The following is a 20,519-nucleotide window of genomic DNA, read 5'->3' as shown; positions in this document are numbered from 1 at the left end:
TAAACCACTGTATTGCCCTATAGCCCACTGTAACCCACTGTATTGCCCTGTAACTCACTGTGACCTACTATATTGCCCTATAGCCCACTGTATTGCCCTGTAACTCACTGTAACCTACTGTATTGCCCTATAGCCCACTGTAACCCACGGTATTGCCCTGTAACTCACTGTAACCTACTATATTGCCCTATAGCCCACTGTAACCCACTGTATTGCCCTGTAACTCACTGTAACCTACTGTATTGCCCTATAGCCCACTGGAATCCACTGTATTGCCCTATAGCCCACTGTAACCCACTGTATTGCCCTATAGCCCACTGTAACCCACTGTATTGCCCTATAGCCCACTGTAACCCACTGTATTGCCCTGTAACTCACTGTAACCTACTGTAACCCACTGTATTGCCCTGTAACCCACAGTAAACCACTGTATTGCCCTGTAATTCACTGTAACCCACAGTAACCCACTGTATTGCCCTGTAACCCACAGTAAACCACTGTATTGCCCTGTAACTCACTGTAACCCATTGTATCCCACTGTATCACCCTGTAACCCACTGTAGCCCCGATTGAACCCACTGTAACCCACTGTACCTACTGTAACCCAATGTAACCCACTGTAAACCCCGTAACCCACTTTAACCAACTGTATTGCCCTGTATCCCACTGTAACCCCCTGTATCCCACTGTAACACAATGTAACCCACTGTATCGCCCTGTAACCCACTGTATCGCCCTATGACCCACTGTATTGCCCTGTAACCCACTGTAATCCACTGTATTGCCCTGTAGCCCACTGTAACCCACCGTATCGCTCTGTAACCCACTGCATCACCCTGTAACCAACTGTAACCCACTGTATTGGCCTGTAACCCCCTGTAACACACTGTATCACCCTTTAACCCCCTGTAACCCACTGTAAACCACTGTATTGCCCTGTAACCCCCATTAACCCACTGTAACCCCCTGTAACGCACTGTAACCCACTGTAACCCACTGTATTGCCCTGTAACCCCCTGTAGCCCACTATAACCCAATGTATCGCCCTGTAACCCACTGTAACCCCCTGTAACACACTGCAACTCACTGTATTGCCCTATAACCCCCTGTAACCCACTATAACCCAATGTATCGCCCTTTAACCCACTGTAACCCATTTATTGCCCTGTAACCCCCTGTAACCCACTGTAACCCACTGTATTGCCCTGTAACCCACTGTAACCCACTGTATTGCCCTGTAACCCCCTGTAGCCCACTATAACCCAATGTATCGCCCTTTAACCCACTGTAACCCATTTATTGCCCTGTAACCCCCTGTAACCCACTGTAACCCACTGTATTGCCCTGTAACACACTGCAACTCACTGTATCGCCCTGGAACCCACTGTAACCTCTAGTGTCTCTCCCTCCAGACTCTGAACATGGTGACTCCTACGTTGCGTGTGGAGGACTGCAGCATCGCCCTGCTCCCCAGGAACCATGAGAAGAACCGCTGTATGGACGTCCTTCCTCCTGACCGCTGTCTGCCCTTCCTCATCACCATCGACGGAGAGAGCTCCAACTACATCAACGCTGCTCTTATGGACGTATGTCACACACACACACACACACACACACTGCATACACACACACTGCATACACACACACACACACACACACACACACACACACACACACACACACACACACACACACACACACACACACACACACACACACACACACACACACACACACACACACACACACACACACACACACACTGCATACACACACACTGCATATACACACACACACACACACACACTGCATACACACACACACTGCATACACACACACACACACACACTGACACACACACACACACACACACACACACACACACACACACACACACACACACACACACACACTGCATACACACACACACTGCATACACACACACACACACACACACACACACACACACACACACACACACACACACACACACACACACACACACACACACACACACACACACACACACACACTGCATACACACACACACTGCATACACACACACACTGCATACACACACACACACACACACACACACACTGCATACACACACACACACTGCATACACACACACACACTGCATACACACGTTGCAAACACACACACACTAACACACACACAGACACACACTAACACACACACACATTGCAAACACACACACACTGCATACACACACACACACTGCATACACACACACACACTGCATACACACACACACACACACACACACACACACACACACACACACACACACACACACACTGCATACACACACACACTGCATACACACACACACTGCATACACACACACACACACACACACACACACACACACTGCATACACACACACACACTGCATACACACGTTGCAAACACACACACTAACACACAGAGACAGACCCACACTGCAAACACACACGTTCAATGCTGCCCTCATGGACGTAAGGACTGAACTCTCAGTAGTCTGTTCTCAGATCTGTTTGTGCTGTGTTGCCATGACCATAGGAATTACCAAGACAACATAAAACCAGATCTGGGTCCAGGCTATCCTCTCAATATCTAGAAAAGGAGAAAAACCTGTAGTCAATGGAAATAGTCGTTAGGAGTTTCATTAAAATCTCTCCCTCCCTCCCCCCTCCCCCTACATCTTTCTCTCGCTCTCTCCCCCTCCCCCCCCCTCCCCCTACATCTTTCTCTCACTCTCCCCCCACCCCCCTCCCCATATCTCCCTCCCCCTCTCCCTCCCCCTGCATCTTTCTCTCGCTCCCTCCCCCTCCCTCTTTCTCTCTCTGTCTCTCCCTCCCTCTCCCTCCCCCTACATCTTTCTCTCTCTATCTCTCCCTCCCTCTCCCTCCCCCTACATCTTTATCTCGCTCTCTCCCCCTCCCTCTCCCTCCCCCTACATCTTTCTCTCGCGCTCTCCCCCTCCCTCCCCCTCCCCCTACCTCTTTCTCTATCTCTCTCCCCCTCTCCCCCTACAACTTTCTCTCGCTCTCTTCCCATCCCTGCCCCTTCCCCTACATCGTTCTATCTCCATCTCCCTCCCCCTCCCCCTACATCTTTCTCTCGCTCTCTCTATCTCCCTCCCCTACATATTTCTCTCGCTCTCTCCCCCTCCCTCCCCCTACCTCTTTCTATCTCTATCTCCCTCCCCTCCCCCTACATCTTTCTCTCGCTCTCTCCCCCTCCCCCTATCTCTTTCTCTCGCTCTCTCTATCTCTCTCCATCCCGCTTCCCCTCTTCCTCCCTCCCTCCCTCTCTCTCCCCCTCCTTACCCCTCCGTCTTTCTCTTGCTCTCTCTATCTCCCTCCCTCTATCTCCCTCCCTCTTCCTCTCTTCCTACCTCTTCCTCTCTTCCTCCCTCTTCCTCCCTCCCTGCCTCTCTCTCCCCCTCCCTCGTGTAGAGTTATAAGCAGCCGTCGGCCTTCATCGTGACCCAGCATCCTCTGCCCAACACGGTGAAGGATTTCTGGAGGCTGGTGTTGGACTACCACTGCTCCTCCATAGTGATGCTCAATGATGTCGACCCAGCACAGGTATATACACACACACACACACACACGCACGCACACGCACGCACGCACGCACGCACGCACACACGCACACACGCACACATGCACGCGCACACACACACACACACACACACACACACACACACAGTCACGCACACACGCGCACGCACGCACGCACGCACGCACGCACACACACACACACACACACACATACACACACACAGTCACACACACACACACACACACACACACACACACACACACACACACACACACACACACACACACACACACACACACACACACACACACACACACACACACACACACACACACACTCTTCTATGGGAGATAGTATATTGTCTGAAATGGACTGTGAAATAGACAGCACCTGAATTAGTTATTTTTTTACATGAATAGAACCTTGTATGTAAGAGTCCAGCTAAGAGAAAAAATAAAATAATAGCTTTGTGTGTCTACAAAAAGTCCTCGAACACACACAAGGACTCGTAACTTCCGACACACACACACCACAAGGACAGAGACATTCAGTCGCTTGTTAAATAGAGAAAGATATCAGGCATCAGAGATAGATGTGGAGTGAGGTAGGGCATGACAAGAGAAGGAGCATGGTGTAGGATACAGTAGAGCTACAGTGGAGTACTGTAGATAGGATAGACAGATACAGTGGAGTACTGTAGATAGGATAGACAGATACAGTGGAGTACTGTAGATAGGATAGACAGATACAGTGGAGTACTGTAGATAGGATAGACAGATACAGTGGAGTACTGTAGATAGGATAGACAGATACAGTGGAGTACTGTAGATAGGATAGACAGATACAGTGGAGTACTGTAGATAGGATAGACAGATACAGTGGAGTACTGTAGATAGGATAGACAGATACAGTGGAGTACTGTAGATAGGATAGACAGATACAGTGGAGTACTGTAGATAGGATAGACAGATACAGTGGAGTACTGTAGATAGGATAGACAGATACAGTGGAGTACTGTAGATAGGATAGACAGATACAGTGGAGTACTGTAGATAGGATAGACAGATACAGTGCCTTGCAAAAGTATTCATCCCCCCCTTGTTGTTTTTCCTATTTTGTTGCATTACAACCTGTGATTTAAATAGATTTTTGGGGGGATTTCATGTAATGGACATACACAAAATAGTCCAAAGTGGTGAAGTGAAATGAAAAAAATAACTTGTTTAAAAAAAAATCTAAACATGAAAAGGAAAAGTGGTGGGTGCATATGTATTCAGCCCCTTTACTATGAAGCCCCTAAATAAGATCTGGTGCAATCAATTACCTCCAGAAGTCACATAATTAGTTAAATAAAGTCCACCTGTGTGCAATCTAAGTTTCACATGATCTGTCACATGATCTCAGTATATATACACACCTGTTCTGAAACGCCCCAGAGTCTACAACACCACCAAGCAAGCAGCACCATGAAGACCAAGGAGCTCTCCAAACAGGTCAGGAACAAAGTTGTGGAGAAGTACAGATCAGGGTTGGATTATAAAAAAATATCAGAAACTTTGAACATTCCACGGAGCACCATTAAATTCATTATTAAAAAATTGAAAGAATATGGCACCACAACAAGCCTGCCAAGAGAGGGCCGCCCACCAAATCTCATGGACCAGGCAAAGAGGGCATTAATCAGAGAGGCAACAAAGAGACCAAAGATAACCCTGAAGGAGCTGCAAAGCTCCACAGCAGAGATTGGAGTATCTGTCCATAGGACCACTTTAAGCCGTGCACTCCACAGAGCTAGGCTTTACGGAAGAGTGGCCAGAAAAAGCCTTTGTTTAAAGAAAAAATTAGCAACCACGTTTGGTGTTCGCCAAAAGGCATTTGGGAGACTCCCCAAACATATGGAAGAAGTTACTCTGGTCAGATGAGACTAAAATTGAGCATATTGGACATCAAGGAAAACGCTATGTCTAGCGCAAACCCAACACCTCTCATCACCCCGAGAACACCATCCCCACAGTGAAGCATGGTGGTGGCAGCATCCTGCTGTGGGGATGTTTTTCATCAGCAGGGACTGGGAAACTGGTCAGAAGTGAAGAAATGATGGATGACGCTAAATACAGGGAAACTCTATAGGGAAACCTCTTTCAGTCTTCCAGAGATTTGAGACTGGGACGGAGGTTCACCTTCCAGCAGGACAATGACCCGACTCATACTGCTAAAGCAACACTCGAGTGGTTTAAGGGAACATTTAAATGTCTTGAAATGGCCTAGTCAAAGCCCAGACCTCAATCCAATTGAGAATCTGTGGTATGACTGCTGTACACCAGTGGAACCCATCCAACTTGAAGGAGCTGGAGCAGTTTGCCTTGAGTGGCTTCCGTCTGGCCACTCTACCATAAAGGCCTGATTGGTGGAGTGCTGCAGAGATGGCTGTCCTTCTGGAAGGTTCTCCCATCTCCACAGAGGAACTCTGGAGCTCAGTCAGAGCGACCATCGAATTCTTGGTCACCTCCCTGACCAAGGCCCTTTTTTTGGCAAAAAAATCTAAAAACCTGTCATTACGGGGTATTGGGTGTAGATTGATGCGGGTGGAAAAATCAACTAATTAAAATTTAAACTAAGGCTGTTACGTAACAAAATGTGGAAAAGGGGGTCTGAGTACTTTCCGAATGCACTATAGATAGGATATATAGGATAGGACAGGATAGGATATATAGGATAGGACAGGATAGGATATATAGGATAGGACAGGATAGGATATATAGGATAGGACAGGATAGGATATATAGGATAGGACAGGATAGGATATATAGGATAGGACAGGATAGGATATATAGGATAGGACAGGATAGGATATATAGGATAGGACAGGATAGGATATATAGGATAGGACAGGATAGGATATATAGGATAGGACAGGATAGGATATATAGGATAGGACAGGATAGGATATATAGGATAGGACAGGATAGGATATATAGGATAGGACAGGATAGGATATATAGGATAGGACAGGATAGGATAGGATATATAGGATAGGACAGGATAGGATATATAGGATAGGACAGGATAGGATATATAGGATAGGACAGGATAGGATATATAGGATAGGACAGGATAGGATATATAGGATAGGACAGGATAGGATATATAGGATAGGACAGGATAGGATATATAGATAGGATAGATATGATAGATAGATAGTTTAGGAAATGATAGATAAGATAGGATATACAGTGGGGAGAACAAGTATTTGATACACTGCCAATTTTGCAGGTTTTCCTACTTACAAAGCATGTAGAGTTCTGTAATTTTTATCATAGGTACACTTCAACTGTGAGAGACGGAATCTAAAACATAAATCCAGAAAATCACATTGTATGATTTTTAAGTAATTAATTTGCATTTTATTGCATGATGGGACAGGGTTATAGATGGGACAGGGTTATAGATGGGACAGGGTTACAGGGTTATAGATGGGACAGGGTTATAGATGGGACAGGGTTACAGACGGGACAGGGTTACAGGGTTATAGATGGGACAGGGTTACAGGGTTATAGATGGGACAGGGTTACAGGGTTATAGATGGGACAGGGTTATATATGGGACAGGGTTATAGATAGGACAGGGTTATAGATGGGACAGGGTTATAGATGGGACAGGGTTATAGATAAGGACAGGGTTATAGATGGGACAGGGTTATAGACGGGACAGGGTTATAGATGGGACAGGGTTATAGATGGGACAGGGTTACAGGGTTATAGATGGGACAGGGTTATAGATAGGACAGGGTTATAGATGGGACAGGGTTGTAGATGGGACAGGATTATAGATGGGACAGGGTTATAGATGGGACAGGGTTATAGATGGGACAGGGTTATAGATGGGACAGGGTTATAGACGGGACAGGGTTATAGATAGGACAGGGTTATAGATGGGACAGGGTTATAGATGGGACAGGGTTATAGATGGGACAGGGTTATAGATAGGACAGGGTTATAGATGGGACAGGGTTATAGATGGGACAGGGTTATAGATGTCGGTCATGCGATCTATCTTTGGATGCTCTCTCCGGGAGCCCCAGGCCCCAGGCCCTGTCATCACACCCAAGGATCAAAAGCCTCTGGCTGGGCTGCTCTCGCTGCTCTCTCTCCGCAATCCCTGTGTGACTGACTGACTAGCTGACTGGCTGATACACAGACAAACGCACTGGCTGGCAGGGCCTTTCATTCAATATTCTCACTGTAGCTCAGGTGGAGCGATGGGGGGGGCGAGAAAGGGAGGGCTGAGGGAGGAAGGGAGTTAGAGATTAGAGAGTTACTTTTTCTCCATCAGCATCTTTGTTTTATTCGGCGGTTGAATTTGTCAAATTCTGATTGGCTCTCAGAGGAGGCAGAGATAGGTTTTCTTCCACCTGTATTTCTGCAATCTCTGTGTGTGTGTGTGTGTGTGTGTGTGTGTGTGTGTGTGTGTGTGTGTGTGTGTGTGTGTGTGTGTGTGTGTGTGTGTGTGTGTGTGTGTGTGTGTGTGTGTGTGTGTGTGTGTGTGTGTGTGTGTGTGCCTGCATTATGCATTGCGTGTGTGTGTGCGCATCACTGCATTTCTCTTTGTAAACTATTCTGCTGTGTGTGCATGTTGTCTAAGTAATATCTCGTACAGTATACAGGTGCATGTTGTTCTAAGTAATATCCCGTTACAGTATACAGGTGCATGTTGTATTGTTTCTACCTCGTCAGTCTCTCCAGAGGGAGGTAAATGAACGTGAGGTATTTCCTGCTCCTACTGTATGAGCCGATCTCATGGGTTCACAGCTGAAAACTAAACTGTCAAAGCAAAGAATTGATCATCCACATTCTGTATCACATTCAGAACGCTTCCATTCTCTTCCGGAACATCTTTTGATCATGTATTCTCTTAACAAAAAGCAACTCTGGTTTTCCTGAAGGTTTGAATAGAAATAAATAAATAAAAAATTGGAGAAGACTCATACCTGGGACATGAAAGGGTGACAGGAGAGAATAAAATATAGAATGAACATGCAGAAGGTGAGAATGAAAGATATTAGCAGACCAAGGTTTCTGTTTTATATAACACTGCATAAAGCATCAATCAATAAAAAAAAAAACGCAACTACCTCGGGTTGCTTTAGTTGGGCTTTATCGGTTCAATTCCAGACGGTTTGAAACGATGGTCTCAGCATTGTCTGCTTTAAGATTCAGTTGAGCTCCCTTTTGACGTTTAACGTGAGCGAGAGTTTACATCTGACCCTCCCAGGAACTATTTTTTAAATTTATTTTTCAAAATGTCAGAGAGAAGACGACAGCCTCTCTTGTGCTGTTGCTTAGCTTACGTTGCTCCGAGATCTGGGAAATCCCACTCGTTTGTAAGAGTTTTTACTCACAGTCATTATGTTGATATGTTGATATTTATCAACACGTTTTGGTTCCTGTTCCACCTAAAAAGTTATTGTTTTTTTCTCTCCCTGTCCTTTGTGTGTGTGTGTGTGTGTGTGTGTGTGTGTGTGTGTGTGTGTGTGTGTGTGTGTGTGTGTGTGTGTGTGTGTGTGTGTGTGTGTGTGTGTGTGTGTGTGTGTGTGTGTGTGTGTGTGTGTGTGTGTGTGTGTGTGTGTGTGTGTGTGTGTGTGTGTGTGTGTGTGTGTTAGCTATGTCCTCAGTACTGGCCAGAGAACGGGGTGCATCGCCAGGGGCCAATCCAGGTGGAGTTTGTATCAGCTGACCTGGAGGAAGACATAATCAGTAGAATATTCCGGATCTACAACGCAGCACGAGTACGCACACACCAAGGGTCTATGGGACAATTAACTACTAACTACCTTACCTGACACACCTTACCCCAACTACCTTACCTGACACACCTTACCCCAACTACCTTACCTGACCCCAACTACCTTACCTGTCACACCTGACCCTAACTACCTTACCTGACCCCAACTACCTTACCTGACCTTAACTACCTTACCTGACCCTAACTACCTTACCTGTCCCTAACTACCTTACCTGACTCCAACTACCTTACCTGACCCTAACTACCTGACCCTAACTACCTTACCTGACCCCAACTACCTTACCTGACCTTAACTACCTTACCTGACCCTAACTACCTTACCTGACCCCAACTACCTTACCTGACCCTAACTACCTGACCCTAACTACCTTACCTGACCCCCACTACCTGACCTGACCCTAACTACCTTACCTGACCCCAACTACCTTACCTGACCTTAACTACCTTACCTGACCCTAACTACCTTACCTGACCCCAACTACCTTACCTGACCCTAACTACCTGACCCTAACTACCTGACCCTAACTACCTGACCTGACCCCAACTACCTTACCTGACCTTAACTACCTTACCTGACCCTAACTACCTTCCCTGTCCCTAACTACCTTACCTGACCCCAACTACCTTACCTGACCCTAACTACCTGACCCTAACTACCTTACCTGATCCCAACTACCTTACCTGACCCTAACTACCTTACCTGTCCCTAACTACCTTACCTGACCCCAACTACCTTACCTGACCCTAACTACCTTACCTGATCCTAACTACCTTACCTGACCCTAACTACCTTACCTGACCCTAACTACCTTACCTGACCCTAACTACCTTACCTGATCCTAACTACCTGACCTGACCCTAACTACCTTACCTGACCCTAATTACCTTACCTGACCCTAACTACCTTACCTGACCCTAACTACCTTACCTGACCCTAACTACCTAACCTGATCCTAACTACCTTACCTGACCCTAACTACCTTACCTGATCCTAACTACCTGACCTGACCCTAACTACCTTACCTGACCCTAACTACCTGACCCCAACTACCTTACCTGACCCTAACTACCTCACCTGACCCTAACTACCTTACCTGACCCTAACTACCTGACCCCAACTACCTTACCTGACCCCAACTACCTGACCTGACCCTAACTACCTTACCTGACCCTAACTACCTGACCCTAACTACCTTACCTGACCCTAACTACCTGACCCTAACTACCTTACCTGACCCTAACTACCTGACCTGACCCTAACTACCTGACCTGACCCTAACTACCTGACCTGATCCTAACTACCTGACCTGACCCTAACTACCTTACCTGACCCTAACTACCTTACCTGACCCTAACTACCTTACCTGACCCTAACTACCTTACCTGACCCTAACTACCTTACCTGACCCTAACTACCTGACCTGACCCTAACTACCTTACCTGACCCTAACTACCTTACCTGACCCTAACTACCTTACCTGACCCTAACTACCTTACCTGACCCTAACTACCTTACCTGACCCTAACTACCTTACCTGACCCTAACTACCTGACCTGTCCCTAACTGCCTGACCTGTCCCTAACTGCCTGACCTGTCCCTAACTACCTTACCTGACCCCAACTACCTTACCTGACCCTAACTACCTGTCCCTAACTACCTTACCTGACCCTAACTACCTGACCTGTCCCTAACTACCTTACCTGACCCTAACTACCTCACCTGACCCTAACTACCTTACCTGTCCCTAACTACCTGACCTGTCCCTGACTACCTGACCTGTCCCTGACTACCTGACCTGTCCCTAACTACCTTACCTGTCCCTAACTACCTTACCTGTCCCTAACTACCTTACCTGACCCTAGCTGCTACCTCCTTACACTAACAGACTTCCAGCTATACATTTAAAAACTCTTCTTGTCAGCTACCTGTCTGTCATTTTATGAACCTATATTCACTTGTCTGTCGTTTTATTAACCTATAACACCTGTCTGTCTGTTACTTAATATATATCCACCTGTCTGTCTGTTTATTAACCTATATCCACCTGTCTGTCTGTTTATTAACCTATATCCACCTGTCTGTCTGTTTATTAACCTATATCCACCTGTCTGTCTGTTATTAACCTATATCCACCTGTCTGTCTGTTATTAACCTATATCCACCTGTCTGTCTGTTATTAACCTATATCCACCTGTCTGTCTGTTTATTAACCTATATCCACCTGTCTGTCTGTTATTAACCTATATCCACCTGTCTGTCTGTTATTAACCTATATCCACCTGTCTGTCTGTTATTAACCTATATCCACCTGTCTGTCTGTTTATTAACCTATATCCACCTGTCTGTCTGTTTATTAACCTATATCCACCTGTCTGTCTGTTATTAACCTATATCCACCTGTCTGTCTGTTAATGAACCTATATCCACCTGTCTGTCTGTTTATTAATATATATCCACCTGTCTGTCTGTTAATGAACCTATATCCACCTGTCTGTCTGTTTATTAACCTATATCCACCTGTCTGTCTGTTATTAACCTATATCCACCTGTCTGTCTGTTAATGAATATATATCCACCTGTCTGTCTGTTTATTAACCTATATCCACCTGTCTGTCTGTTAATGAACCTATTTCCACCTGTCTGTCTCTCCAGCCTCAGGACGGGTACCGTATGGTCCAACAGTTCCAGTTCCTGGGTTGGCCCATGTACCGAGACACGCCCATGTCCAAACGCTCCTTCCTGAAGCTCATCAGACAGGTGGACAAATGGCAGGAGGAGTATGATGGAGGAGAGGGACGCACAGTGGTGCACTGTCTGTAAGTACCACACACACTAACACACAGGGACATACACACACACACTCACACACACATTGTCTGCAAGTCACACACACACCAATATCTGTAAGTCACACTCACATGTAGTTCCGCTTTCTGTAAGGGGTTCCCGAGTGACGCAGCGGTCTAAGGCACTGCATCTTAGTGCAAGAGGCGTCACTACAGTCCCTGGTTTGAATCCAGGCTGCATCACATCCGGCCGTGATTAGAAGTCCCATAGGGCGGCGCACAATTGTCACAGCGTCGTCCGGGTTTGCCCGGGGTAGGCCGTCATGGAAATAAGAATTTGTTCTTAACTGACTTGCCGAGTTAAATAAAGGTTAAATAAAAAAAATATATGTATATATTAAAAGTCGCTGACAGACACATATAGAACCAAAGGTGCAACTTTGGTTATAGAATCCGGGGGATGAACACTCCAAACAGCCTACTCGACCGCTCGGAGGCGTCCGCATGGTCCTAAAGCCCCTGTGTGTATCACATTCCAATTATAAAACTGGGGGGGAAATGTAATTTCAAAATGTTGGGACATGTCCCCCCCGTCCCTTGTGAAAGTTGTGCCCCTGGACTAGAGTAGTTAGAGTAGTATTAGTTAGAGTAGTATGAGTTAGAGTAGTTCGAGTAGTATTAGTTTGAGTAGTTTGGGTAGTATTAGTTAGAGTAGTATTAGTTAGAGTAGTATTAGATAGAGTAGTGTAAGTTAGAGTAGTATTCGTTAGAGTAGTATTCGTTAGAGTAGTATTAGCTAGAGTAGTATGAGTTAGAGTAGTTATAGTAGTATTAGGTAGATTAGTTTGAGCAGTATTAGTTAGAGTAGTATTAGTTAGAGTATTATTAGTTAGAGTAGTATGAGTTAGAGTAGTTAGAGTAGTATGAGTTAGAGTAGTATTAGTTAGATTAGTTTGAGCAGTATGATTTAGAGTAGTATGAGTTAGAGTAGTATTTGTTAGAGTAGTATTAGTTAGAGTAGTTAGAGTAGTATTTGTTAGAGTAGTATGAGTTAGAGTAGTATTAGTTAGAGTAGTTAGAGTAGTATTAGTTAGAGTAGTATTAGTTAGAGTAGTATGAGTTAGAGTTGTTAGAGTAGTATTAGTTAGAGTAGTTTGAGCAGTATTAGTTAGAGTAGTATTAGTTAGAGTATTATTAGTTAGAGTAGTATGAGTTAGAGTAGTTAGAGTAGTATTAGTTAGAGTAGTATGAGTTAGAGTAGTATTAGTTAGATTAGTTTGAGCAGTATGATTTAGAGTAGTATGAGTTAGAGTAGTATTTGTTAGAGTAGTATTAGTTAGAGTAGTTAGAGTAGTATTTGTTAGAGTAGTATGAGTTAGAGTAGTATTAGTTAGAGTAGTTAGAGTAGTATTAGTTAGAGTAGTATTAGTTAGAGTAGTATGAGTTAGAGTTGTTAGAGTAGTATTAGTTAGAGTAGTTAGAGTAGTATTAGTTAGAGTAGTATTAGTTCGAGTAGTATTAGTTCGAGTAGTATTAGTTCGAGTAGTATTAGTTCGAGTAGTATTAGTTAGACTAGTTAGAGTAGTATTAGTTAGAGTAGTATTAGTTAGAGTAGTATTAGATAGAGTAGTATGAGTTAGAGTAGTTAGAGTAGTATGAGTTAGAGTAGTATTAGTTAGACTAGTTAGAGTAGTATTAGTTAGAGTAGTATGAGTTAGAGTTGTATGAGTTAGAGTAGTATTAGCTAGAGTAGTATGAGTTAGGGTAGTATGAGTTAGAGTAGTATTAGTTAGAGTAGTATTAGTTAGAGAAGTATTAGTTAGAGTAGTATTAGTTAGAGTAGTATGAGTAGTATTAGTTTCAACCAAATCAAATGTTATTTGTCACATGCGTTGAATACAACAGGTGTAATAGACCTTACAGTGAAATGCTTACTGACAAGCCCTTGCAGTTTTAAGAAAATAAGTGTTAAGATAGTATTTACTAAAAGAAACTGAAGTAAAAAAAAATAATAATAATAAAGATATAGAAAATTAAAATAAATAAATCATTAAAACTTTAGAAATCATGAGAGGGGAAACATCCCCATCTGCTGGTCAACTGTGCTCACTGCGCGCTGCACCAGACAGAGTGGTACTTTAGAACTGTTCACTAGAGTAAACTAGTTGCTTGAAGCTCAAACAAATGTAGACTTCTCTCCCTATTTCCACCATAACCCTTTGCCTTGTGTCTCTCCAGACGGGAATTGTGTTAACTCTATTCACTACATATCTATCTGTTTCTCCTTACTGAATACACCCCTCTCTATCTCTCTCTCTCTCTCTCTCTCTCTCTCTCTCTCTCTCTCTCTCTCTCTCTCTCTCTCTCTCTCTCTCTCTCTCTCTCTCTCTCTCTACCCCTCCCCCTCCTCTCTACCCCCCCCCTCCTCTCTCTCTCTCTACCCCCCCTCCTCTCTCTCTCTCTCTCTCTCTCTCTCTCTCTCTCTCTCTCTCTCTCTCTCTCTCTCTCTCTCTCTCTCTCTCTCTCTACCCCTCCCCCTCCTCTCTACCCCCCCCCCTCCTCTCTCTCTCTACCCCCCCTCCTCTCTCTCTCTCTCTCTCTCTCTCTCTCTCCCTCTCTCTCTCTCTCTCTCTCTCTCTCTCTCTCTCTCTCTCTCTCTACCCCTCCCCCTCCTCTCTACCCCCCCCTCCTCTCTCTCTCTCTACCCCCCCCTCCTCTCTCTCTCTCTCTACCCCCCCTCCTCTCTCTCTCTCTCTCTCTCTCTCTCTCTCTCTCTCTCTCTCTCTCTCCCTCCTCTCTACCCCCCCCCTCTCTCTCTCTCTCTACCCCCCCCTCCTCTCTCTCTCTCTCTACCCCCCCCCCCCTCCTCTCTCTCTACCATATCCCTCCCTCCCTGCAGTAACGGAGGAGGTCGCAGTGGGACGTTCTGTGCCATCAGCATCGTGTGTGAGATGTTACAACATCAACGTTCGGTAGACGTTTTCCACGCCGTCAAAACACTGAGGAACAACAAACCCAACATGGTCGACCTGCTGGTAGGATACACTGTAACATAACACTACAGATGACCTGCTGGTAGGAAACACTGTAACATAACACTACAGATGACCTACTGGTAGGAAACACTGTAACATAACACTACAGATGACCTGCTGGTAGGAAACACTGTAACATAACACTACAGATGACCTGCTGGTAGGAAACACTGTAACATAACACTACAGATGACCTGCTGGTAGGAAACACTGTAACATAACACTACAGATGACCTACTGGTAGGAAACACTGTAACATAACACTACAGATGACCTACTGGTAGGAAACACTGTAACATAACACTACAGATGACCTACTGGTAGGAAACACTGTAACATAACACTACAGATGACCTGCTGGTAGGAAACACTGTAACATAACACTACAGATGACCTGCTGGTAGTAAACACTGTAACATAACACTACAGATGACCTACTGGTAGGAAACACTGTAACATAACACTACAGATGACCTACTGGTAGGAAACACTGTAACATAACACTACAGATGACCTACTGGTAGGAAACACTGTAACATAACACTACAGATGACCTACTGGTAGGAAACACTGTAACATAACACTACAGATGACCTGCTGGTAGGAAACACTGTAACATAACACTACAGATGACCTGCTGGTAGGAAACACTGTAACATAACACTACAGATGACCTACTGGTAGGAAACACTTTAACATAACACTACAGATGACCTACTGGTAGGAAACACTGTAACATAACACTACAGATGACCTGCTGGTAGGAAACACTGTAACATAACACTACAGATGACCTACTGGTAGGAAACACTGTAACATAACACTACAGATGACCTGCTGGTAGGAAACACTGTAACATAACACTACAGATGACCTGCTGGTAGGAAACACTGTAACATAACACTACAGATGACCTGCTGGTAGGAAACACTGTAACATAACACTACAGATGACCTACTGGTATGGTACTAAGTCCTCTCTCCTAGCCTGGTCCCAGATTGTGCTGTCTTGCCAACTCATAGGGTCAGTGTCAAGTCATGACAAGACAGCACAATATTCAATGTTCAATGTAGTGTGTCAATGTTTATGTAGCCTAGATCAGATCAATGTTTATGTGGCCTAGATCAGATCAGTGTTTATGTAGCCTTGATCAGATCAGTGTTTATGTAGCCTAGATCAGATCAGTGTTTATGTAGCCTAGATCAGATCAATGTTTATGTAGCCTAGATCAGATCAATGTTTATGTGGCCTAGATCAGATCAGTGTTTATGTAGCCTAGATCAGATCAGTGTTTATGTAGCCTAGATCAGATCATGGTTTATGTAGCCTAGATCAGATCAATGTTTATGTGGCCTAGATCAGATCAGTGTTTATGTAGCCTAGATCAGATCAGTGTTTATGTGGCCTAGATCAGATCAGTGTTTATGTAGCCTAGATCAGATCAGTGTTTATGTAGCCTAGATCAGATCAGTGTTTATGTAGCCTAGATCAGATCATGGTTTATGTAGCCTAGATCAGATCAATGTTTATGTGGCCTAGATCAGATCAGTGTTTATGTAGCCTAGATCAGATCAATGTTTATGTGGCCTAGATCAGATCACTGTTTATGTAGCCTAGATCAGATCATGGTTTATGTAGCCTAGATCAGATCAATGTTTATGTGGCCTAGATCAGATCAGTGTTTATGTAGCCTAGATCAGATCAATGTTTATGTGGCCTAGATCAGATCAATGTTTATGTGGCCTAGATCAGATCAGTGTTTATGTAGCCTAGATCAGATCAGTGTTTATGTAGCCTAGATCAGATCAGCGGTGAAGAATACCAGCCCCTTGTTTGTTTCTGTTCTACAGGACCAGTACAAGTTCTGCTATGAAGTGGCTCTGGAGTTCTAGAATTGTGAACAGCAGGCTGGATGCAGATCTAGACTGGACTGAAGGGGTTTGGGACTTTACAAAAGACTGCAGCACAGACCGACTGGTGTTATCATGGTCAAACAACTGGAGCGAGGCAACACAGCAAGCACACAGACATGCAGAGCTCTCTGTCTGTCTCTGTCTCTCTCTCTCTCTCTCTAACCCCCCCCTCGCTCTCTCTCTCGCTCTCGCTCTCGCTCTCTCTCTCTCTCTGTGTGTTAGTTTGATCAGCCGATTGAGGAAGTAACAGAAATTAGGTGTACAGTCTCTGTATATTTCCATCAGTATCTGTATATCTGCTATCAGGAAGGAGACAGTCTCTATATATTCCCATCAGTATCTGTCTATCTGCTATCAGGAAGGAGACAGTTTATAAATATTTCCAAAAATATCGGTCTTTAAGTCTTTCTGCTTTCTGCCATCGGGACTGATACAGAAGCACAATGTTTTACACTGCAGTGAATCACCTCTTATCTGGAACCCTCGGCCTGTTCCAAACCCAACCTCTGACCCCGACACCCCTAGACCATTTCTACTGTAAATATCCCTATCTAATAAAAGGAGATTGTGATTCTATCTCTGGACACATGTAGATTTGAGAGGAGGTGTAAGTAACATGGTAAAAGTTCCACCTTTTGCTGTGCAGCTTAAACCTGCTCAATACTCTCAGATCAACACTGTGACTAGGGGTTAGCAGAGACGTGTCTAGGGGTCAGGGGTCAATTTTGGGGACAGGGTGCCTCTCTCTCTCTCTCTCTCTCTCTCTCTCTCGCTTGTGTTCCTGTGGTTTTTCTATGCCTTTATATCCTCATCGGACAACAACAACAACAACATGCATCAATGCTTTCCCATGTCTTGTGGATTGTAGTCTATACTGTATGTAACGTGTTCATTTTATATATATATATATATATCTCTCCGTCCAAATCATGTTTTACTAGAAGTTCAAATGCCTAAATGTTACCGTACTGTATGTCCTGCAAAAAAACAGGAATTGAAGACGGATTGTTGTTGTTAACGGTTATTGATTACGCCGTCAGAAAAAAGGGGAAGGAGTCGGCACAATCGTAGAAATAGAATCACTAGAACGGAGGTCGCCGTTCAAGTCAACGGGTCTGTAACGGGTCTGTAACGGGTCTGTAACGGGTCTGTAACGGGTCTGTAACGGGTCTGTAACGGGTCTGTAACGGGTCTGTAACGGGTCTGTAACGGGTCTGTAATGGGTCTGTAACGGGTGGGCCCGGCGGGCCATGATTTTACCGTTCTGTCCTTCCTGTTGCGAGGGAATCCACAACTTGTCCTGCATTTCCATTGTCTTTCTAGTTGTGTCATATTGTAAATATCTCTGTACATTATTTATTTGCCCGTCTGTATGTAATAATGGCGAATGACAGTTTAAGTGACTCGTCTTTTACGGGTTTGTTGATTTGATTCGATTGATTGTGTTGTTGTGAGCATGTGTTTTTTTTTGGTCATATTTTATGACAGATAAATTACACTAGAACATAAATGTAGCTACAGTATAAAAATGATTGGTGGTGGTGTTGTTTTTCTTCAGCTTAACGCGAGGATATGAAATGTAAATAAATGATATGATCTGTTGCCAGTGTCCTACCGTACAGTTAAATATGTTACTGTAAGACGTGATGTTGTGGGGACATCTAGTGGGGAGAGTCAGAACAGCAGTCTAGAAACTTCATATTAAATCCAATTGTATTTGTCACAAGCACTGAATACAACAGGTGTAGTAGACCTTACCATGAAATGCTGAATACAACAGGTGTAGTAGACCTTACCATGAAATGCTGAATACAACAGGTGTAGTAGACCTTACCATGAAATGCTGAATACAACAGGTGTAGTAGACCTTACCATGAAATGCTGAATACAACAGGTGTAGTAGACCTCACAGTGAAATGCTGAATACAACAGGTGTAGACCTTACCATGAAATGCTGAATACAACAGGTGTAGTAGACCTTACCGTGAAATACTTACTTACAAGCCCTTATTACTTACTTACAAGCCCTTGCGTCCAACAACAACATTGACGAATACGCTGATTCGGTGAGCGAGTTCATTAGAAAGTGCATCAGTAATACCCACAGCAACGATTAAAACATTCCCAAACCAGAAACCGTGGATTGATGGCAGCATTCGTGTGAAACTGAAAGCGCGAATCACTGCTTTTAACCAGGGCAAGGTGACCGGAAACATGACCGAATACAAACAGTGTAGCTATTCCCTCCGCAAGGCAATCAAACAAGCTAAGCGTCAGTACAGAGACAAAGTAGAGTCGCAATTCAACAGCTCAGACACAAGAGGTATGTGGCAGGGTCTACAGTCAATCACGGATTACAAAAAGAAAACCAGCCCCGTCGCGGACCAGGATGTCTTGCTCCCAGACAGACTAAATAACTTTTTTGCTCGCTTTGAGGACAATACAGTGCCACTGACACGGCCCGCTACCAAAACCTGCGGGCTCTCCTTCACTGCAGCCGAGGTGAGTAAAACATTTAAACGTGTCAACCCTCGCAAGGCTGCAGGCCCAGACGGCATTCCCAGCCGCGTCCTCAGAGCATGCGCAGACCAGCTGGCTGGTGTGTTTACGGACATATTCAATCAATCCTTATCCCAGTCTGTTGTTCCCACATGCTTCAAGAGAGCCACCATTGTTCCTGTTCCCAAGAAAGCTAAGGTAACTGAGCTAAATGACTACCGCCCCGTAGCACTCACTTCTGACATCATGAAGTGCTTTGAGAGACTAGTCAAGGACCATTTCACCTCCACCCTACCTGACACCCTAGACCCACTCCAATTTGCTTACCGACCCAATAGGTCCACAGACGACGCAATCGCAACCACACTGCACACTGCCCTAACCCATCTGGACAAGAGGAATACCTATGTGAGAATGCTGTTCATCGACTACAGCTCAGCATTTAACACCATAGTACCATCCAAACTCGTCATCAAGCTCCAGACCCTGGGTCTCGACCACGCCCTGTGCAACTGGGTACTGGACTTCCTGACGGGCCGCCCCCAGGTGGTGAGGGTAGGTAACAACATCTCCACCCCGCTGATCCTCAACACTGGGGCCCCACAAGGGTGCGTTCTGAGCCCTCTCCTGTAGTCCCTGTTCACCCACGACTGCGTGGCCATGCACGCCTCCAAATCAATCATCAAGTTTGCGGACGACACTACAGTGGTAGGCTTGATTACCAACAACGACGAGATGGAGTACAGGGAGGAGGTGAGGGCCCTCGGAGTATGGTGTCAGGAAAATAACCTCACACTCAACGTCAACAAAACAAAGGAGATGATTGTGGACTTCAGGAAACAGCAGAGGGAGCACCCCCCTATCCACATCGACGGGACAGTAGTGGAGAGGGTAGTAAGTTTTAAGTTCC

At 44.9% G+C, this 20,519-nt stretch overlaps 1 protein-coding gene across 1 annotated transcript in view; it reads left to right on the top strand.

Annotated features, from left to right (window-relative positions):
- Nucleotides 1-18,712, top strand: part of LOC139560627 (receptor-type tyrosine-protein phosphatase mu-like) — a 774,972-nt gene extending 756,260 nt beyond the window's left edge. The window contains exons 30-35 of the mRNA XM_071377563.1: nucleotides 1,413-1,586; nucleotides 3,465-3,596; nucleotides 9,233-9,358; nucleotides 12,029-12,192; nucleotides 15,062-15,197; nucleotides 17,048-18,712. Of these exons, the coding sequence (XP_071233664.1) occupies nucleotides 1,413-1,586; nucleotides 3,465-3,596; nucleotides 9,233-9,358; nucleotides 12,029-12,192; nucleotides 15,062-15,197; nucleotides 17,048-17,089 (774 nt within the window). The 3' untranslated portion in view covers nucleotides 17,090-18,712. The remainder of the gene's footprint in view (nucleotides 1-1,412; nucleotides 1,587-3,464; nucleotides 3,597-9,232; nucleotides 9,359-12,028; nucleotides 12,193-15,061; nucleotides 15,198-17,047) is intronic.
- The last annotated feature ends 1,807 nt before the right edge of the window (nucleotides 18,713-20,519 follow it).

This window comes from Salvelinus alpinus, chromosome 30, assembly GCF_045679555.1.
Source record: "Salvelinus alpinus chromosome 30, SLU_Salpinus.1, whole genome shotgun sequence".
Taxonomy (NCBI): Eukaryota; Metazoa; Chordata; class Actinopteri; order Salmoniformes; family Salmonidae; genus Salvelinus; species Salvelinus alpinus.
Note: the sequence above shows the minus strand (reverse complement) of the source record. Positions and strands in the feature narration are given on the sequence as shown.